General features: G+C 44.5%; 1 protein-coding gene across 1 annotated transcript; it reads right to left on the reverse strand.

Moving 5' to 3' along the window:
• Positions 1–489: 489 nt before the first annotated feature.
• BTBD2 (BTB domain containing 2) lies at positions 490–18,675 on the reverse strand. Its single transcript, XM_075611559.1, is given in 10 exon segments — positions 490–2,403; positions 3,345–3,491; positions 3,985–4,072; positions 7,295–7,487; positions 8,061–8,258; positions 8,819–8,924; positions 9,270–9,426; positions 9,914–10,033; positions 18,095–18,474; positions 18,477–18,675. Coding segments are annotated over 10 exon segments (1,719 nt in total). The 5' UTR covers positions 18,645–18,675; the 3' UTR covers positions 490–2,241.
• Between the last annotated feature and the right edge of the window lie 627 nt (positions 18,676–19,302).

A 19,302-nucleotide genomic window follows, 5' to 3' on the forward strand; every position in this document is an offset into this window, starting at 1 on the left:
GTTATTGAAAGCTCGTGGGGTCTCCAACTTGATGATATACTACGGTTACCCAAGACACAGACCTAACTTAATTTACTCGCTGTTAATTAAACTGTCCCTTAGGAAGCGTAGCCATTTGCCATATTCCAATGTATTATATTCACACATGCTTTCTACATCAACATGTTTTTATCAGTTGTAATTATTGAAAAAAATAAAATATATCAAGTATTGAATTTAAGAATGTTTTTGAATGATTCAAGAACGTATCAAAACAGCATTGTTGAAGAATAAAATGTCAACCGTTACCAAATCTGGTTCTTAGGCAATCCCTGGTAACCAATGGAACCACACAGCAATTTAAAACCCATTGCGCTAACCCATAAAACTAACTGGCGCCGTCCTCTCACATAGGGAGAGTTACTTCACTACCACTCTGGAAGTTTTGAAAAAATAATGATCAAAGATTTTTCTGCAGGATGCAAATAAATAAATAAAGCCAAGACAATAACCAGTTATACATCTTTATTCATTTCCTATTTACAAAGTCCGAAGCAGGCTGCAGTCGGAGTGTGAACGCAGAAGTCCCGGTGACCTATTCGTACATTCAAGTTGCAAGACTGACGATTTCAGGCTAGGCAGTTACGGGGAGGACAGCTTGTAACACGTCAAAGTGGGGGGGGGGGGGGGAGGGGGGAAGCAGGCAGCCGCTATATTTACAATCAGAATATTTACAAAAATGGTATTTGGAGGGCGTGGGAAATAGAGGGCAAGCTTGAACACTGTGCTCTGAAAGTATGGAAATTTCATGTATACCTCAGGGTGCCAAGAGTGAATTGGACTTTTTTCTATTAAAAATAAGGACGTGCTCAGTGGCAACAGGGTGTATTGTTCCTCAAACCTGATTTATACCTCACCAGGCAGCAAAAGGGATAACTGAATGCCCCCAACCCTCTACAGGGGTGCGCAAACTTTGTCTGCGCCCACCTGCCTGCTCTGCGCCCCTACTTTTTCTCCAGCGTTATTTGCCATGGAAACACGTGGCCATTTGACCCCGTGGCGTCATTTGGCACAGTGTTGTCCTGGCGCAGCGTCGCCAGAAGCTGCAGGAGACATGGTTAGAAGGCGTTACACAGAGGCCTCACACGCTCCCCAGCATTTAATTTAAATGTTGTGGGGAAGAGCACAGGGCCTCTGTAAGCGCTGCGACCCCCCCCCCCCCCCCCCCCAGTTTGCGCACCCTTGCTCTATAATATCACATTACTGCTAAATCCCTTCACCCTGCAGTGCAAGGGCGATAGATGCAAGTGCTTTAAACCTTTTAATACGTATCCAGAAAATTAGCTTATCAGTTTCACATTGAATAGTGTGGATCCCGCAACGCTGTTTTACCAGAAGAGTTGGGAGGGGGGGGGGGGGGGGGCGGGAGAGGGTGCCAGCATTGCAACACAGATTAAAAGGCCAACGCTAACCTGGCCGTACCACTTCGCTGATATGGATTGCTTGCGACCGCAGTCAAAGTGCTAATTCACTAGATGCGTCGAAATGTGACGGACAAAAATAACAAGCAAACAAAAAAACGACATTTGACCCTTGGAGATGCATACACGAGACCCTCTTCTATTAGCCAGGTTTGAAACGTGACCCCTTCCCGGGCACAGGGACCTCCAAGAGCAGTGGTTAAGCGTTACTCTACTACTCCAAGGTAAAGGCTCAATCCCACTAACTGACTGAATATATAAATATATCACCGAATCGAAAGCCATTTCCCCAGTGAAACTGTTGCTTTCATGAAAATTACATCTGTTGACCCTTTCACTGCCAGATGGACCTGGCAGGAAAAGGTTATGGTACCTACTAACTCCATATGTAACAGCTGCTATCCACACAGCCACTAACCTAAAGAAAAGCAGAGTTGTTGGCATTGCGGCCTTATACCTGCTGTGAGGCTGGCATGTTTTTTGCTTTGGAGGAGTTTCCAGTAGTGGGGAGAGGCAGGGGGTAATATTTCTCAGACACCTAGTCATTAAGAGGCACAAGGAGGGAGGTGAATAACTACATGGTGGCACTGCAGGGGTTTTATTCCCCAAATCAAGGGCTGTTATTTCCCAACCACCTGATGCTGGCCCACATGGGTGTGCCATCCAAACCTGGCAGGTGCAGAATGTCCAGATGGTCTGGTCTGCTTCCCTCAAGTGACATGGGTAGCGGCAAGCCCCCTATACCCAAGGAGGGCACGCCAGGGGAGAGCCCTCCGCCCTCCTATGTGTAGAAGATTATTTCAGGGATCTGTCCGTCCTCCACGGAGGTCCCGTTGTTGTTTCCGGCCGCGTAGCAGAAGGTGAAGCAGGTCTTGGCGCCCGTTGTAGGGGACTCGTGGATGACTTTGCGCAGCCCTTTAGTACCATAATGGGAGTCTGGACCCTGGAAGACATAGGGATGTAGATTTGACTCCTTTCCTCTGCCAGGACCAACATGTGCTGCACTGAGCTAAAAACTCCACCGTTAGCAGCGAATGGGTTAATAAAATGTGCGTTCTATTGCAACTATTTTGAAACCCATGTTGGTTACAAAAATTGATTATTAACAGGAAATCAAATTACTAAGCAAAAATTCCAAAAACGTTTCCAACAATGTGTTTGAAAGTTCCAACATTTTCAACTACTCACAGCGACCTCTCATGGCAAGGTATACAAGATATTTAGGTTTATAAGCCAGGGAGTTTTTTTCTATGAAAACTACAGGAGTACAAAGAATTCAGATTAGAGGACGTGGTATAAAATAAGGAAATTAGGACTTGCCTGATCTGGGGTTACCATGGCATGCTGGGCAATCTTATACTTTAACAAAACTATGCAACTAAAACACCAGATGAAATGAAATATTGGAATAAATTACAGATGTGTGCTACCGTTTATGTAGCAGGTTATAGGTAACCAGGGTTAATAAAGATGAAATGTTAGGATTGTTTAATGAATTTGGATGTACTTTGGGTCTTGTGTTTCTTTTGTTTGTCGGTTTATAATGTCTCCACACATACCATCTATCTTACTGAAAACTATTTCCCCAGGTAACAGGTGAAACTTTTACCTTAAGGGAGACATCTGTTTAACACTTACACTGCCACAGGGGCCTTTCATAGATGAAGTTACAGCGTACAGAGTTTTCCAAAGCAGGTCTCTTCATGTGTATTGTGCACTACACATGAAGAAGAGACCTGTGAGGTTTGGAAAGCTCTGTACAGGTCAAGGAGAGATGTAGTCCCCCTGGCAGCAAAGGGGTTAATTTCACACTGCATTATAATAATGATAACAATGCCTATCGCCTCATGTTCAAGATAATGTGCCAGCTGGAGTTGGTGGTACCTTCAGCGTGGCGCAGGCGGTGTAGTTGACGTTGGGCAGGATCTCTACGGGTTCTTTAAACATGACTCTAAAGGTGCTGGAGGACCCGTCGCAGCTGAAGCCTGTGTCGTTCTGACCAAGCACTGTATTGCTGTCCGTGTGGATAATCTAAGCAGGGAAGAGCAGAGCAGGAGAAGTTAGAGTTAGGATTGTTCTGCCATTGGGACTCATGTTCTTCCACAATTTCGGATCTGTGCCGTCTATATAAAAAAAAAATAATAATATCAATTTGAACAAATAAAAGATGTTCTACTTGGTGGAATATATTACATTACTTTTGTCATTGTTATGTGCGCTTTTCTGTGTCCGCCCTGTAACACTGTCACAACCCTTTGAATCCCCTAGGTCAGGAAGCACTGGGTAAAACCCCTGTGCTGTCAAACTGTCCCTCTGTAAAGTTAAGACGCACCAACTTTTAGGAATAACCAACAGATTTGCAAACAAATTTTTTTTTTATTTAAAAAAAAAAAAAAAAAAAAAAAAAAAAGGGGGGGGGGGGGGGGTTTCCATTACCCAAAAATCCTGGCCTATTCAAGTCACTGCCAGAAAGACAGACAGCAAAGGGGAAAAAAACAAAAAAGCTTGCACAAAAATTCCCTACCTGTATATTCACTTGATAATCAGTCGGGCCGTGTATCGAGCCGTACATTGCAAAACCGACCACAAATATCCTTCGATTTACAGAGAATCTGAAAATGTAACAAGACGAAAGCAAGTTAGTGGCGTCAGCAACCACAGAACGTGCCTTTTTCATACTTAAAATTACAGTTCAGCGTGTAAATGCAGCCACAAACATAACCCTTTGTGCTCTTACAAAAAATATCTAGTCTGTTTTTTTAACCCCCTTGATGCCACATGGGGGGGGACACCATGTGGCATCAAGGGGGTTAAAAAAAAAACCTGCCCTAATATTGAACCCTTCTAAATGATTACTTCGCATGCACCACAGCAACAATGGCCTATCGTGAAAGTAAGCTCAGTGTAGTGGCCTTAGAAACAGATTACCAGCCTTATTTTTTTTCATAACTGTAGTTGGTCTCCTTTTCATTTTAAAAAGTCCTGCAATATGCAGAACGGCAGACCACTACTCCATGTACAGTAGCGAGAAAAATTGTGTGAACCACTTAGGATTTTCTCATATTTCAAACCTAAAATGTTATTAGATCTTAATCTAACGCCTAATAGATAAAAGATAACCTGAACAACTGACAAAAACATGATATTTTTTCAACATTGTTGGCACCCCCTTGAGCCGCAATGACTTCAAACAAGCGATTCCTGTAACTGCTGGTTAGTCTCACACATCGGTTTGGAGGAATTTTGGCCCATTCCTCCTTACAGAACTGCTTCAACTCAGTGACATTTGAGGGCATCCTTGCATGGACAGCTCGATTCAGGTCCTGCCACAACATTTCGATTTTGTCGACTTTGACTATGCCATTCTAAAACTTGGAATCTCTTCTTCTGCAGCCATTCTTTTGTAGGTCTGCTTGTATGTTTAGGATCATGTTCTTGTTGCATAACCCACTTTAGCTTCAGCTTACCGACTCATGGCCTGACATCCGCATCTAAAATCTTCGGATACAATGCAGAATTCATGGTTGCAGAATTCATGGTTGTATAAATGATGGCAAGTCGCCCAGGTCCAGAGGCAGCAAAGCAGCACCAAACCATAACATTCCCACCACGCTTGACAGTTGGAATGAGGTTCTTCTGTTCGAACGCAGCATTTGATTTTCGCCAAACATATTGTTTCTCATTGAGGCCAAAAAGTTCTCTCTTTGCCTTGTCTGTTCTAGAAGTCTTGTGGATCATCTATGTGCTCTTTGGCGAACTTCAGATGAGCAGCAATGTTCTTTTTACAGCCTTCTGGCTATCTTTCCATGAACACCATTCTGGTTCAGGCTTTTTCTGATAGTCGAGTCATGAACACTGGTGAGTGGCCTGCAGATCCATGGATGTTCCTCTGGGATTCTTTGCGACTTCCTGAATTTGCCGGTATACTCTTTTAGCGATTTTGGTAGAACAAACGCTCCTGGCTAGTGACTGTAGTCTTGAACTTTCTCAATTTGCAGACTGACAATGGATTGGTAGAGCACCAAATCCTTAGAAATGGTTTTGTAGCCCTTTCTAGACTGATGAACATCAATGACCACTTTTTCTCGGGTCCTCAGATTTATTTTGATCATGGCAGAACATGTTCCACACACCTGTATGGCGAAGACCAAACTCACAAAGTTTCTGATCTATATAGGGTGGAAAAAAGATCAAGGATTCCACATTCGTGCTGCCTGATGTAGGTAGAAGACAGATCCCCTTGCTGCTGGGCGCATGGAGTCACTCCCCAATAACTCCTAAGCGAGATAAACCTTCTGGCTCTCTCTGAAAAACGATAAAAATATGCACACAGCGCACCGGGTGTCAGTACAAATATAGTATTAATATTTATTGCAGGTTCACTGAAAATGACCGGTAAAATAACCAATCTAAAACAAAATATAATCTAAACACAGTCACCTAAATGACAAATAATCGGATGACAATATGTCCCATATTGTCATCAGATTATCATTTATATGGCATATGTAGCAATGTGGGTTTTATAGTTAGCCGTTGATGCACATATGTTGGTTTCAGTAGCTTCATTTGTCACCTAGGTGACTGTGTTTAGATTTTATTTTAGATTGGTTATTTTACCTGTCAGGTTCAGTGAACCTGCAATAAATATTAATACTATATTTGTACTGACCCCCGGTGCTGTGTGCATATTGTTATCGTATATATAGGATGGGGCCTCCCAAACTCACCCCTGAAGATCTACCTAATTCTTTAAACACCTGATTCTAACTATCCCCTTTAATTTAGCTGATAAAATCAGGGTTTCAATTACTTTTTCACATACCCCGACTCTTAATTACTTATTGTTTGTCTAAATCAGATGCACATCTTTTCCCCCTGAACCCCCCCGCTAATTCATGCATCATTTTGTTTCAAAAGACATGGAATTGGTTATTTAATAAGAGACTACTTTTGATTCAAGATGGTTGTCATGGAGAAACGATTACATTTCCGTAATTACGATTGCGGTTCACAAAGTTTCTCTCACCACTGCATATGTTTGATATCAGCCAAGTCCTAGTCTAGGAGACATTACTTTAGAATCGTTTGAAACTATTGTGAGATTTAATATATATTTTCTCGTCCCTTTTCTTGTCTCCCTCCCACTTTAAGTTCTGCATCCCCAGCCACACTTAACTTTACAAAATAAAAAAAACCTGTTTGGGGGGGTGAAGGAAGGTTGCAGCATAGTGTTCATATAGCAGTGTCTGTTATTTATTCACACTTGTTCCACTCCAGCAGGTAGCATAGAGCTATTTTCCATGCTCTTTAAAGATACTTACTAGAGCAGGGGTGGCCAACTGCAGTCCTCAAGGGCAACCAACAGGTCAGGTTTTAAGCATATCCCCGCTTCAGCACAGGTGGCTCAGCCAACGACTCAACCACTTGTGCTGAAACAGGGATATCCTTAAAACCTGACCCGTCGATGGCCCTTGAGAACTGGAGTTGGCCACCCCTATACTACAGAAACAGTCTTATCCTGAGCTCCTCTGAGAAGTACATTTGAAGCCCAGATTTGGGCTAGTTTTCAACAATATAACCATTTAAAAATCAGTTTTTTGCCCTTTTTGACATTCATATTTTGCCCTTGTGTTTCTTTATGGTAATTTCTCATGGTGATTTAACCGAATCTCGTTATTTAACAATTTAAGTGTATAGGACCGTAGTCTCTATAATTTTTTTTAACACACAATAATCCAGGATAGCGCTGTGTGCATCGTGAGACACAGCTGGCTTCATTCACACACACAGGACAGGCGCCGGCGCAGAACCATCATCCGTGAGTACCGTACCTTATGCGGTCACTGGTCCCGCTATAGCCCCAGCGGCTCTCCACCTGCTGGAAGCGGTTGATGCTGCACTCCTTCCCTCGAAGGCAGCAGCGAGGCCGGTCTATGAACTCCACCCGAGGTTTAGGGTTGACGGTAAAGTGCAGAAAGAGGCTTACCACCTCCCGGTCTGTCAGAATCCCAGATTGCGCCGGGCCTGGGAGAGAGAAGAAGCAGCTTCTAGTTTACACAACGGATGATACCGGTGTCTTCTTACACTTATTTTCAAATAACACTTAGAAAACAAAAATGACCTGAAACGATTAAGCACAAAGGACAATTGGTGCAGGACAGTTTTAAGCAAAGTAGAGTTAATCAAATTTATCAGAAAAACTGTGCATGAGCCACAAAACACAGATGCAGAAATAACAGTAAAAACAGATTATAAAAATAAATAACTTCTGTATTTTTTAGGTCAGCTTGTGATTTGGGAAATATTAAAATAAAAAGATTGAGCGTTCGTTTTACACCCAATATAATGGTTTCCAAGTTCTGTCCCTAAATAACAAATTAATTAAATTACAAATGGTAGAACACAAAAGAAAAACAGGCGCTGTTAATAATTCACCATTAGTGGGTATTAATGCAAAAATAGTGATAAATATAAATCACAACAGTGACAGTAACGCTGTCAATGGATCCATCTTTCCTGGAGGGAGATGCTGCTGAAAATTTTGAAAGCAGAATTCAGGGGTCTGAGGTGGAACCACCTGGACTTCTACGCAGGTACCTGCAGCAAACTCCTCGATGGTCATAAGGGGAAAGCGGATGAGGGACAGCGTTTTGCCCAGGGCCTTGCGCTTGTTCTCAGAGGTGACCGGCTGCTGCTGCCGCTGGCACTCGGCCTCCGACCAGCGCACCACAGCGTTGAAGAGTCGGATTTCGCGGATTCCCAGCGTATCCCGTTCCAGGACCGCGACCAGTGTGTCTGCAAGTGGAGCAGAGGGGGGAAGGGGGAGCGCTGCTGACAGTCAGTGAGAGGCAGAGCCCAGCATAAAACAATAAAATTTTATTTTTCTTATATAGCGCCGACAATGTGCACAGCATGAAGCGCGGAGATGTCAACGGTTCGAGATCACAAGAAACGGAGATTCAAAACCATTAAGCCTGGAGTTCTCCTTAGTGACTATGTTTAAGACCTTTTACACAACAGAACACATCATTACAATGGAAATACACAATAAATCAAAATATTGTATTATATTTATTGAATAATATGAACCAATGCAAAGGGTTCAAAACATTTCCATTTTTCTAGATAATTACATTACACCTGGATAACATATTTGGTATAACTACTTGACACAGCATTGATAAATACCCATTTGTAAATGCGCTGCTGCACTGTTGTGTTATCATATTTACCCAAAACATACAAGAGTACATAACTGCTATCCTGCCTACCGGGTCTTATGTCGCTGTATCTTGACCCATTCTTCAGCTTGGCAAAATACACACTGAACAAGATGCGAGGTGCGAGTAGATTACCTAAATCAATGTCCGTGAAGCCCTCTGCATTTATGGCGTCGGAAGTGTTTTTGTCGATGTTTTCCAGGCAGAGGCTGGCGAGCTGAGGTTCGTCAAAGAGTCGAGCCTGGGGATACAGGACAGAAGGGTCAGCAGACAAACTTTGGGGATTAATCAAAGCTTTCATCTTTGAAGAACTGTAATGTTTTTCCCTTTTCGGGGACCAACATTGCAGTTCTTCAAAGATAACAACGACATACTATAATATCTAAGAAGAACTCCAATATTGCTCCCCTAAAAAGGTATTACAAACTACATTGCCCCATAACCAATATAAACAACACCACGAATGTAGAATAAAACGGGGGATTTGCTTTTGCAATACTAGTGCAAAACTGGGTAAAAAGACTTAGTACCGAGTATGCCTGCACACTTCCAATTAACGTCACATTCTTTCCTTAAAATGACGCACCTGCGTGAGGAGCATGAAAGCGTTATCGGCTCGGAGGTTCTTCTTCAGGAACTCCACACAGTGCGCCTCCAAGGCAGGTACCGCATATTTTTTGGCTGTGTACAGGGTCGTCATGACTGTCTCCGGACCGATCTGCACCTCGTCAGAGTACAGGAACCTGGAATGAGAATTCTTCGTTAGATTAGTGCCCTGTACAAGTCCAGCCCCGTTGTACCAAATCTTGGAGAATTTGTCCTTTTCAAATTGCAGCGCCCCTGCTCCCCCCCCAACAAATTACCTATCTGGAAAAATCAGCTCAATGTGTTATTTTTTCCTAGCCATATTGTATTGTAATGTTTAAATGTAAAGGAACAAAGCCTGCAGTAAAGTGTCCACATGTCAACCTCTGCAATTTATGCTCACTTTCTTCAGAAAGCACATAGCTGTTTTCCATGCAAACTACGGAAAAGCCTACCAAAGAAACTGCAATTCACTCTAGTAATAAAGATGAAATAATGTAGGATATCCTTTACAAAAAAAAAATGTATCATATAAAAATATTAACATCTGGTTAAGGTCTAGAAAATGTCGATAAGGAAATAATTTGTACAAATTACGTTTGTGATGATAAAAGATGAAGTGGGCCACTCAAAAAAGCGACTTACTTTAGCAGAGCAAGAAAAGCAGCTGGCTCAACATCTGGTAGTTCAATTTCCGTGGATGTTGTGGCCATGCCACCATTAAACATGGCATCGAAGACTGCACTTCCCACCGCCAAAACAAACCTAACGAATAAGTATAAATAAATGAAAATACAAAGTCACTGACATCCACCGCTGCAATTGGCACCAACGCTATAACTACCAAATATAATACATGCTAAAAACGGTGGCATTCCAGAAACCCTTTCGTTTCTTTTTTTAGTTTAAAAAATAAAAAGACCGCTAATTGAAGCATGACCGATTTTAAAGCACATGATAATTATATTAATATCAGCTGTAATTATAATTTTATACCTGTTACTTGTCTAGCATAGTTAATGATAGAAAGATTTGTAATGGTCTGTTTGCATGAAACAGCCAGAAAGTAAGAAAGAATCTACACAGATTAAGGTCTTGTTTTGACTATATTACTACAGTTTTAAAACAAATCTATCTAGTCAAAGCAATGGTTCCCACCTTAATTACAAACGCAGCGTTGTAAACCAAAACACATTTCTGTCAACTAAATCCAAATTTCCAGGGGAGGTTAATACAGCTAAACACACACACAACTCAGGGAGTGGGGGGGAGGATTGTCAGGACTACAAATCCCAAAATTCTCATGGGTAGGAGTTAAAAAGCAACAGCCCCAGACCATAACAGGATGACAACGCTTACAATTATTTTAAAAACGTACACCAAACAAGTTTGTTTTCTTCAGATGTCTTCCAAACCAGAAAATCATATATATAGATATATAGATAAAGAGTAGCAGGCACTGCAGGTCTTGTGGAAAAAATAGCAATAGTTTAATACACAGGTCAACATTTCAACTCTCTCTGGAGCCTCATCTTCTAGGGAAATGTTACAAGCTGTTTTAATGTAAAGAGATTATTGTATGTCTTTATTTATATAGCGCCATTATGTACATAGCGCTTCACAGAAGTAATCAAATAAATAACAGATAATATAAATAACAGATCATGGGAATAAGTGCTTTAGACATAAAAGTAACATAAAGGAAGAGGAGTCCCTGCCCCGAGGAGCTTACAGTCTAATTGTTAGGTAGGGAGAACGTACAGAGACAGTAGGAGGGAGTTCTGGTAAGTGCGTCTGCAGGGGGCCAAGCTTTATGTATCATGTGTTCAGAATGATGCCCAGGACATACTTGAAAACGAGAGGTAACTCTCAATGTATTACTTCCTGGTAAAACATTTTATAAATAAATAAATAAGAATATCCACAGTGCTCTTCATATGCTTCTTTAAGCAAGTGGGTCTTAAAGGTGGATAGAGAGGGTGCTAGTTGGGTACTGAGGGGAAGGGTATTCCAGAGGTGTGGGCAGTCGGTGAGAAAGGTTTAAGGCGGGAGAGGGCTTTAGATACAAAGGGGGTAGAAAGAAGACATCCTTGAGAAGAACGCAAGAGTCTGGATGGTGCATAAAGAGAAATTAGGGCTGAGATGTAAGGTTATTGTTTAACACTACTGCTGTCTTCCATTCTGACAAATGTCTTAATGGAGAGGCTTATAGTGGGTGGGTCAAAACTGCAAGGCTTCCTAAAAAGGTATCATGTTCTCTATGTGGATAGTCTTTAAAGAAATCTTTTAGTTTAAGATTTGTGTTTTGAATAGAACGTGTCACTCAAAGGGGTCAGGTTTGAAAGTAGGGACAACGCTCAATCCTCTATTCCAAATTTTGGTTTCTGCTGCTGTAACAATAGATTGATTGAAAATTAAGTTGATTTGTATTTTTGCATGGGTGGGGTGGGGTAGGGGGGGTTGTGACTGCTCTTGTTTTTACCCCCTCAAATGTATTTTCTATACTGGGTTTTCTGATGGTGGTCTGGGTGACAGGGGCTAAAAAAGCTTTAGTTGATTGTGTATGCTCAACAGCTGCCGAATCACACGTGTCCAAGTCACTAATTGCCTTTAAGAAAGAAAAAAAAATGTCTAAAGTTAATATGCTGACTATACTGAACACAGGGATTATAGGTGGTTGTTGGGGTTTCAAGACAGGACTTCTAATTATCAGTCTAATAGGTCTGCGGGTACAACTAAGAGATAAACTAGTTGAAATGAATCAAAAATAGAAAAACCGGAGCACAGCAGACAAAAGTGTACAGGTGGGACCATAAACCAATATCAAAAATGTATTAAATTAAAAACATATACACAAAAAGTCCTGATAGATCCTCTAACGCGTTTGGTAAACGTGAGTAAAGTGGGCAACATTATTGCGCTGTGATCAATCTGGCCAGTTGCCACATAGACATTATTATTTTTATATGTTACCAGTAGGGGGTGAGGAAAGACTTTACAAATTATACAGTGTATCTCTGGCTAATATATTTATGCTATTTTCATTGAGCTCCGGTACTTTGTGGGCTGGTAACAGTCCTGCTACTCTTTAAGAGATAAACTAAACACAGGACACAAGGACTTTAATGCCTTTAGCGTGACCTCTTACCGACTCGGGCACTTGTGATTTCGGCAGCTGTTGAGCATATACGACCAACTAAAGCTTTTTTAGCCCCTGTCACCCAGACCACTATGATAAAACCCGACAAAAAATACATTCGAGGGGGAGACTATTTAAAAAAAAAAAAAAAAAGGGGGGGGGGGAGAGAAAGAGAAGCAAGCTCCCCCCCCCCCAAATACAATTAAACTTAATTTTCAATCTATTGTCTCATACATTTACAGTAGCATAAACCACTGTTTTGAATAGAGGATTGAGCTTTGTCCCTACTTTCAAAGCTGACCTCTTTGAGTGACAGGTTGATCTATTCAAAACACAAAGAAAACTTAAACTAAAAGATTTCATTAAAGGCTATCCAGATAAAAGACACTGATACAGATGCAGCCACCAGTATCCGATCACTTGCCTGGGAAAAAACGATGGGCTCGCTCAGACAGGGCGCAACGGCAGCTTGCTAGCGTACGCGCCCCCGCCGCTCGCTCCTGCAGCACTGCGATCTGTACTCAAACAGCAGGAGCCAGATCGCGGCGTTTGGGGCGTGTACCGAACGTGTCACGGAGCTGGTTCGCCTCTATTGGCTCAACCAGCTCACGTGACGCGACAGTAGCACACAATTACAATTTGGGTTGTGCTGGCAAATTGTCGCAGCGACAACGCTGCACTTTGCTGCCGGTGGAGTTTTCAGTTTGAAAACTCCCACCGCACAACCCAAATTTGCGACGGATGTGCGCGCACGTCGCATCGCCTTCTGCCTGAGCTAAGGCTATTTCCCCGCTGGCGCTGAGCGCACTCATGCTTGGAGAGCGCTCTAAGCATGAGCGCCGGGTGTCCGGCTTGTACGCGGTCATTGTGGGTAGTTAAGCGTGCGGGTAAGTATAGATTTTTTGTTTACCTACGCGCCAATCGTGGCTGAGCGTGTGTGCACGCACGGGGACTTATAAAGATATATGTATGTAATTCCCCGTCGCAAGCGGCACCCGCTCAGCACTTGCGGGGACTTAGCCTAAGGCCTCGGTCCCGCTGCGCTCGTTGGCGCGGGCGGCAATGTAGCGAGTTCCCCACCAGCAGGGGAATCCTCGCGAGCCGGTCCCGGTCCCCACTGGCGGCACAGCTGACTACACGCTGTCGCGCGTCAGCCGCTGGAGACACCACAGAATGGTGTTTCCTAGCTTCGACGCGTGACATGTGTGGCTGTGAGCCAATGGGGAGGGGAGGCTGCGGGAGGAGGAGAGGCTTCGGGGAGCGGGGAGGAGTGTGGAGTGAAAGCAGGTGAGTGCCTTTCTCTGTGTGTGTGTCTGTGTGTGTGCGTGCCTGTCTGTGTGTATATGTGTGTGCCCGAGTGCGTGAGTGCCTGCCTCTGTCTGTGTGTGTGTGTGTGTGTATGAGTGCGTGAGTGCCTGCCTGTGTGCGCGTGTGTGTGTGTGTGTGTGTGTGTGTGTGTGTGTGTGTGTGTGTGTGTGTGTGTGTGTGTGTGTGTATATGAGTGCGTGAGTGCCTGCCTGTGTGTGTGTGTGTGTGTATGTATGGATGAGTGCCTGCGTGTGTGTGTGTTTTACTTACCGAAGCTCCAGCTCCAGCCCGAGTCCGTGGAGGGAGGGGGGGGGGGGGGGGGGAAGAGTAGCGGGTCCCTCCGCTCAAGCCACGCCCCCCCTCCCTGTCAAACCGCCCACCTCCCGCTCCAGCTCCCGCTCCCTACAGACCGCATATCGCGGTCTGTGTATCTCAGCGCACCGCCTGTCAGCAGTGCGGGTGCGCTGACTCTGGGAGCGGGGCCTTAGCCTAAGGCATCTCACAGTAAATGCCTCAACATTTCTGTGAGATTCTGCTCCAGACTGATGGCCCATTGGCATATGTAGCAGTCTGGCTGAAGAAATCGCACAGAAATGTTGCAGTTTATTGGGAGATTGCCCCAGATTTTCCAAGGCAAGTGATCGGATACTGGTGGCTGCATCTGTAACTTTAGGAAGCCTCACAGTTTTGACCCACCCACTATTAACCACTCCATTAAGACATTTGTCAGAATGTTAGACAGTAGTGTTAAACAATTATTTCTTCAGATTGAAACAGCTTGTAACATATCCCCAGAAGATGAGGCTCCACAGTTGAAATATTGACCTGTGTATTAAACTTCTGCTATTTTTTCACAAGACTTAGGCTGAGTCCATAGAGACTGCAGCCGTGCGGAGGCGCGCTTAGGCTGAGGGAAAGCGGGTGCTTTCCCTGACCTTAGAGTGCGCGCCGTCCGTGGGCGTGTCTGGGGGCGGGCCAGTGACGTCACAGAGCTGGTTCGCCCTCAGTGGGCGAACCGCTCACGTGACCGGCCCTGCACTCCCATGAGCGCCGAAACTAAAAATTTGTTAAGGCCTCGGGCATGGTCAGCGCTTAGGCGCGCGCAAGCTTACCAGTGAGCACCTGCAGCCGCAATGAGAGCGGCTTTAGCAGGGGCTCGGGCACGCTTGCGAAAACGTGTCTTAAATTTTTAGTTTCAGCGCTCACGGGAGCGGTTCGCCAGCTCCGTGACGTCACTGGCCCGCCCCCAGACACGCCCTTGGACGGCGCGCACTCTAAGGCCAGGGCTTTGCCTAAGCGAGCCTCCGCACGGCTGCAGTCTCTATGGACTCAGCCTAAGACACACGCTTCCGCAAGAGTGCGCGAGCCCCTGCTAAAGCCGCTCTCATTGCGGGTGCAGGGGCTCACTGGTAAGCTTGTGCGCGCCTCAACACGGGTCAGTGCTCATGCCCGAGGCCTTAGAGTGCCTGCTAATCTTCTATGCCATTTTTTTATTTATTATTATTTTATTTTTACACAGATCACCAAGTTGTAACAGTTTAACACCAGGAAGATCTGTTTTGATTTCATCTTTATCTCCTGTCGTGTCACATATAAACTTTGAGCTAAGAACAATGAAAAATAAATACACAAAAAGGGCGTTGTGGCAGCTTTGCTCTGCTTCGAGTGAGATGTAGGCAGAGGCATCAGGACAAGACCTGCACCAGGGAAAAGACAGACAGTAGAAACCGGACCAGGCTTTTACATTTAAATACAAGTTACCAGAATACAGATACACAGCTTTAATGTGCAGGGCTTCTAGGAAACCGTAAATTAACGCTCACATAAAAATAAACAGAGCTCTCTCCCCCTCACTCCAATTGTGTTATTGTGATATAGATATATATCCTGGAACTTCTCCACCCCCAACCCCTGGTAGCAGAGACCGTATGTCAGTGTGTATCAGAGATCAACCCCTCCCCTCCCCCCCCCCCCAAGTTAACTGCACTGGCAGACGTTAGAGCATGGGTGGGCATAGTAAGCAACGAGTCACAAAATAGGTGCCAGGAGTTACACACACACACACACACACAAACAAACACACACAAACACACACACAAACACACACACAAACACGTGTGTAACTGCCTCCCCCCCCGCACCCCATCCTTCCACCGTTAAACCAAATCTAAAAAACACACCTTCATAATGAAACATCAACAGCCTGGACACATGGCAACTGTGTGCCACAACCACATAAGGTGCTTACACGCCATCAATTCCTGCTCTGCCATCCCCTGCACCTATTGTCTCCACGTTTCCCATCATCCCACTAAGGCTGCGATTATAAATCGTGGCAAGAGAACGCCGCCGGAACAAATGCATGTAATGCAATGGAAGCACACAATGTACGCAACCAAAACGTCTAAACCACTTCATACACAAAACACAGACACAACCTAACACCTTCTTCTGCAATACACCACAGGTCTGTCTTGCAGTGAAGTAGCTAATGAATAAAGCAGCATAAAATGTAATTATATATAATAACCAAATCCACATAGGCGAGAAATCCTTTGCTGCTGAAGAGTGCCATGTTATACATTCAATGATTCTTTAGGTAGGGGTTAATTAGTGTATTAAAAGTGCATGTTAATCCTTTTACTGCCCGGGGAGTTAGCACCACCTCATGGCCCCTCTGGCAGTGAAAGGTTAAGAAGTGAGAATTTTACACATTTAGTTTTCCTGATAATGAGATAATGCAGAGGTAGGGTGGTGTGTGTCTTTCTTGCTTATGCGACACCATACGTTACGTTTATGTGCTGTGTACAAATTGTGTAGCTGTGTCCAGAGATTAACTGATTTACAGACTTCATACAGATGTTGTGTACCTGTAGTGTAGTGGTCATGCATTATTGTGTAAATGTTGTGTACATGTGCAGATATGCGCTGGCACCATGTAAAAACACAAAACCAGTGTCAATGTGCATCTTTGTACAGTTAAGTTGCACTTATTGTGTATCTGTGGTTACGTATCACTGTTAGTGTAGATGTTGCAGCTCTAGCTTTGCAGGCTCTTCTGTAATTGATACAGAAACAAAAGGGGATAAGGAGTGATCAACTTAAATCTTGCTAATTAACTTAAATAGTCAGACGATAATTATGAGAGGGTGCAAACTGTGAACTGAAAGTGAATCAGTAAAAAAGGGTACACAAAATGATTGTGTACCAAGGAAAATTCACTTAAATGCACACCTCTCTGTTGAATAAAATTTAACCTTTATTGCTATTGACTTAAAACATATATTATCGACTATTCGTGTAAGTGTATTAAAAATATATTAAACAAAGCTGTGGTACCTTATTATAAGTATATATCTAGATATTAACTAGTTACACACAGCGTGGTGTGGCCAATGCAACACCTCAGCATTGTGCCTTATTAATACTGTATTGAACACCAGCATGTGTTCATCGCATGCACTTTGAGAGTTGTCATTTGATTAATTTGGTTCTCCCTCATCAATCTGTGTATAATTGTTGATACTGGCGGCTATTTCCATCTTGCTGATCTGCAGTCTAAATCCCTACCATCTCATTGCTAATGTAGCATATGAGTACTAATATATATCTTAGGGATTGACACTGCTTTAATTTTGTTTAAAATATTTTTAATACACTTACACGAATACTCGATAATATATGTTTTAAGTCAATAGCAAAAAAGGTTACTTTTTATTCAACAGAGAGGTGTGCATTTAAGTGAATTTTCCTTCTGTAATTGTCATGGAGCAGTGTGCAGATGCTGTGGATTACTGTGAAGGGGTGGGGTGCACTGCTGCCCCCCCCTGTACCTGTTGTGTAGTTATGTGGGTGCTATATATCAATCACAGGGTATTGTTGTATAACAATATGTAGATATGGTGTACCTGTGTGAAGAGAAGCTGGTTCCTCAGACCGGTTGTGGCACATTGAGATGTTGTGCACCATGCTGCCAATGCTGTGTGTGTGTACGTACAGCTATGCATTCCCAAACCCCGTGTGTACAAGTTGTGCATTAATGCGTGTAACCTGTGCGCTGGGATGTGCTGGCTCCCTAGGCCCCTCATGTACAGGCTGCGTAATCGTGTTGTCATTGCATACTAATTCTGTAGTCGTGTGCAGCAGTGTGAACTGTAGACAATGTGTCCATGTGCGAGGAGATGCGCTGCCTCCTCGTGCCCTTTTTATACAGGTTGTGTAGTTGTGCATCACACCGTGTAGGTATGAGCGGTGGATGCGCTGACTCCCCAGCCTCTCATGTACACATTGTGTAATCACTATACATGTGCGCGGGGATGCGCTGGCGCCCCAGTTCCCCCATGTACCAGTTGTGTAATCATCGTGTATGCGTTGTGTACCTGTGCGCGGGGATCCGCTGGCTCCCCAAGCCTTTGCCCACCAAGAAGTGGACGTCGCTCAGCACCTCGTTATTGAACAGGAAGGTGAACCTCTCCCGCACGGTGGTCTTCGTGGCCTGCCAGTTGTAAACTGGTTCCCGGTGCAGCAGGGCGGGGGGCGGAGGCCCCGCGGGAGGGGAGGCCCCAGGGGCAGAGGAGACAGAGGAGGCCGCGGCCTGGTTCCCGGGCCCCCCGATAGAGGGAGAGGCCGCAGCCCCGCCGCTGTAGTTGTAGGAGGAGGCTCCGCCGCGGTTGCTGGGGGCGCTGTTGCCGCACACGCCGTTACCGACCCCCGGGAACGACAGGCCGCCGCTCCCACCGGCCGCCATCTTGGATGGGGGGGAGGCTCCGGTGGGCGGGGACAGGAGGAGGGGGTTGCTGGGACCGCCGGGCTATTCACATACAGAACCGGGCAACAGCGGCGCATGAGGCGGAGACCGGGGGCGCGCCGCCCGTCACTATGGTAACCGGGAGATTGTTGAAAAGGGGCGTGGCTTGGAGGCCATCGCATCACCGATGAAGACTGGGAAGGGAGGGGCAGAGAGAAGAAAAGGGGTGGGGTCTGTGACCTTGACGACTGGGAAAGGACGCGCGGTGATTGGGCGAGTATGAGGGAGGAGGTGGGGCGGCTTGGTTGTGGCAGGTCAGGTGGTACATGCTAGGGTTGCGCGCGCTGCCTCCTATAGGACACGTGATTCGAGGGGTGGAAGAGGGCGGGAAGAAAAATGCGGGATAATCCCGTTCAAGAGGAAAAATCAGAGCACCTGGGCTCCTTATGTCAGTGCTCAAGAGTGTACATAGAAATAGCTCATAAATCAATATTGAAGCAGTTCCAATAATGGTCATCCATATGTAACATTGTATAAAGAAAATGTCGACATTGAGTACAGTCTTCTTTGAAGTAAGTTGCTTGTTTAGCTGGTCATATAATGCTCTTATTGAAGGGAAGAACAACAAAGATGAATGCAGTGTGAGGGGATGACCGCGCTGCCCGCAATAAAGAAACAACCCGTACCCCCTCAGTAAGCTTTCACTACAGAGAAAAACATCAACAGCCTACAGAAGCAATTGGAGAAATTTCTTACTGGACCAGAATTTATTACTAATGACAAAAAATTGTTACAGCATATTGACAGGATGGAGAAGGAGATTATGGTTAAAAAAAAAAG

Source organism: Ascaphus truei, chromosome 8 (assembly GCF_040206685.1).
Source record: "Ascaphus truei isolate aAscTru1 chromosome 8, aAscTru1.hap1, whole genome shotgun sequence".
Taxonomy (NCBI): domain Eukaryota; kingdom Metazoa; phylum Chordata; class Amphibia; order Anura; family Ascaphidae; genus Ascaphus; species Ascaphus truei.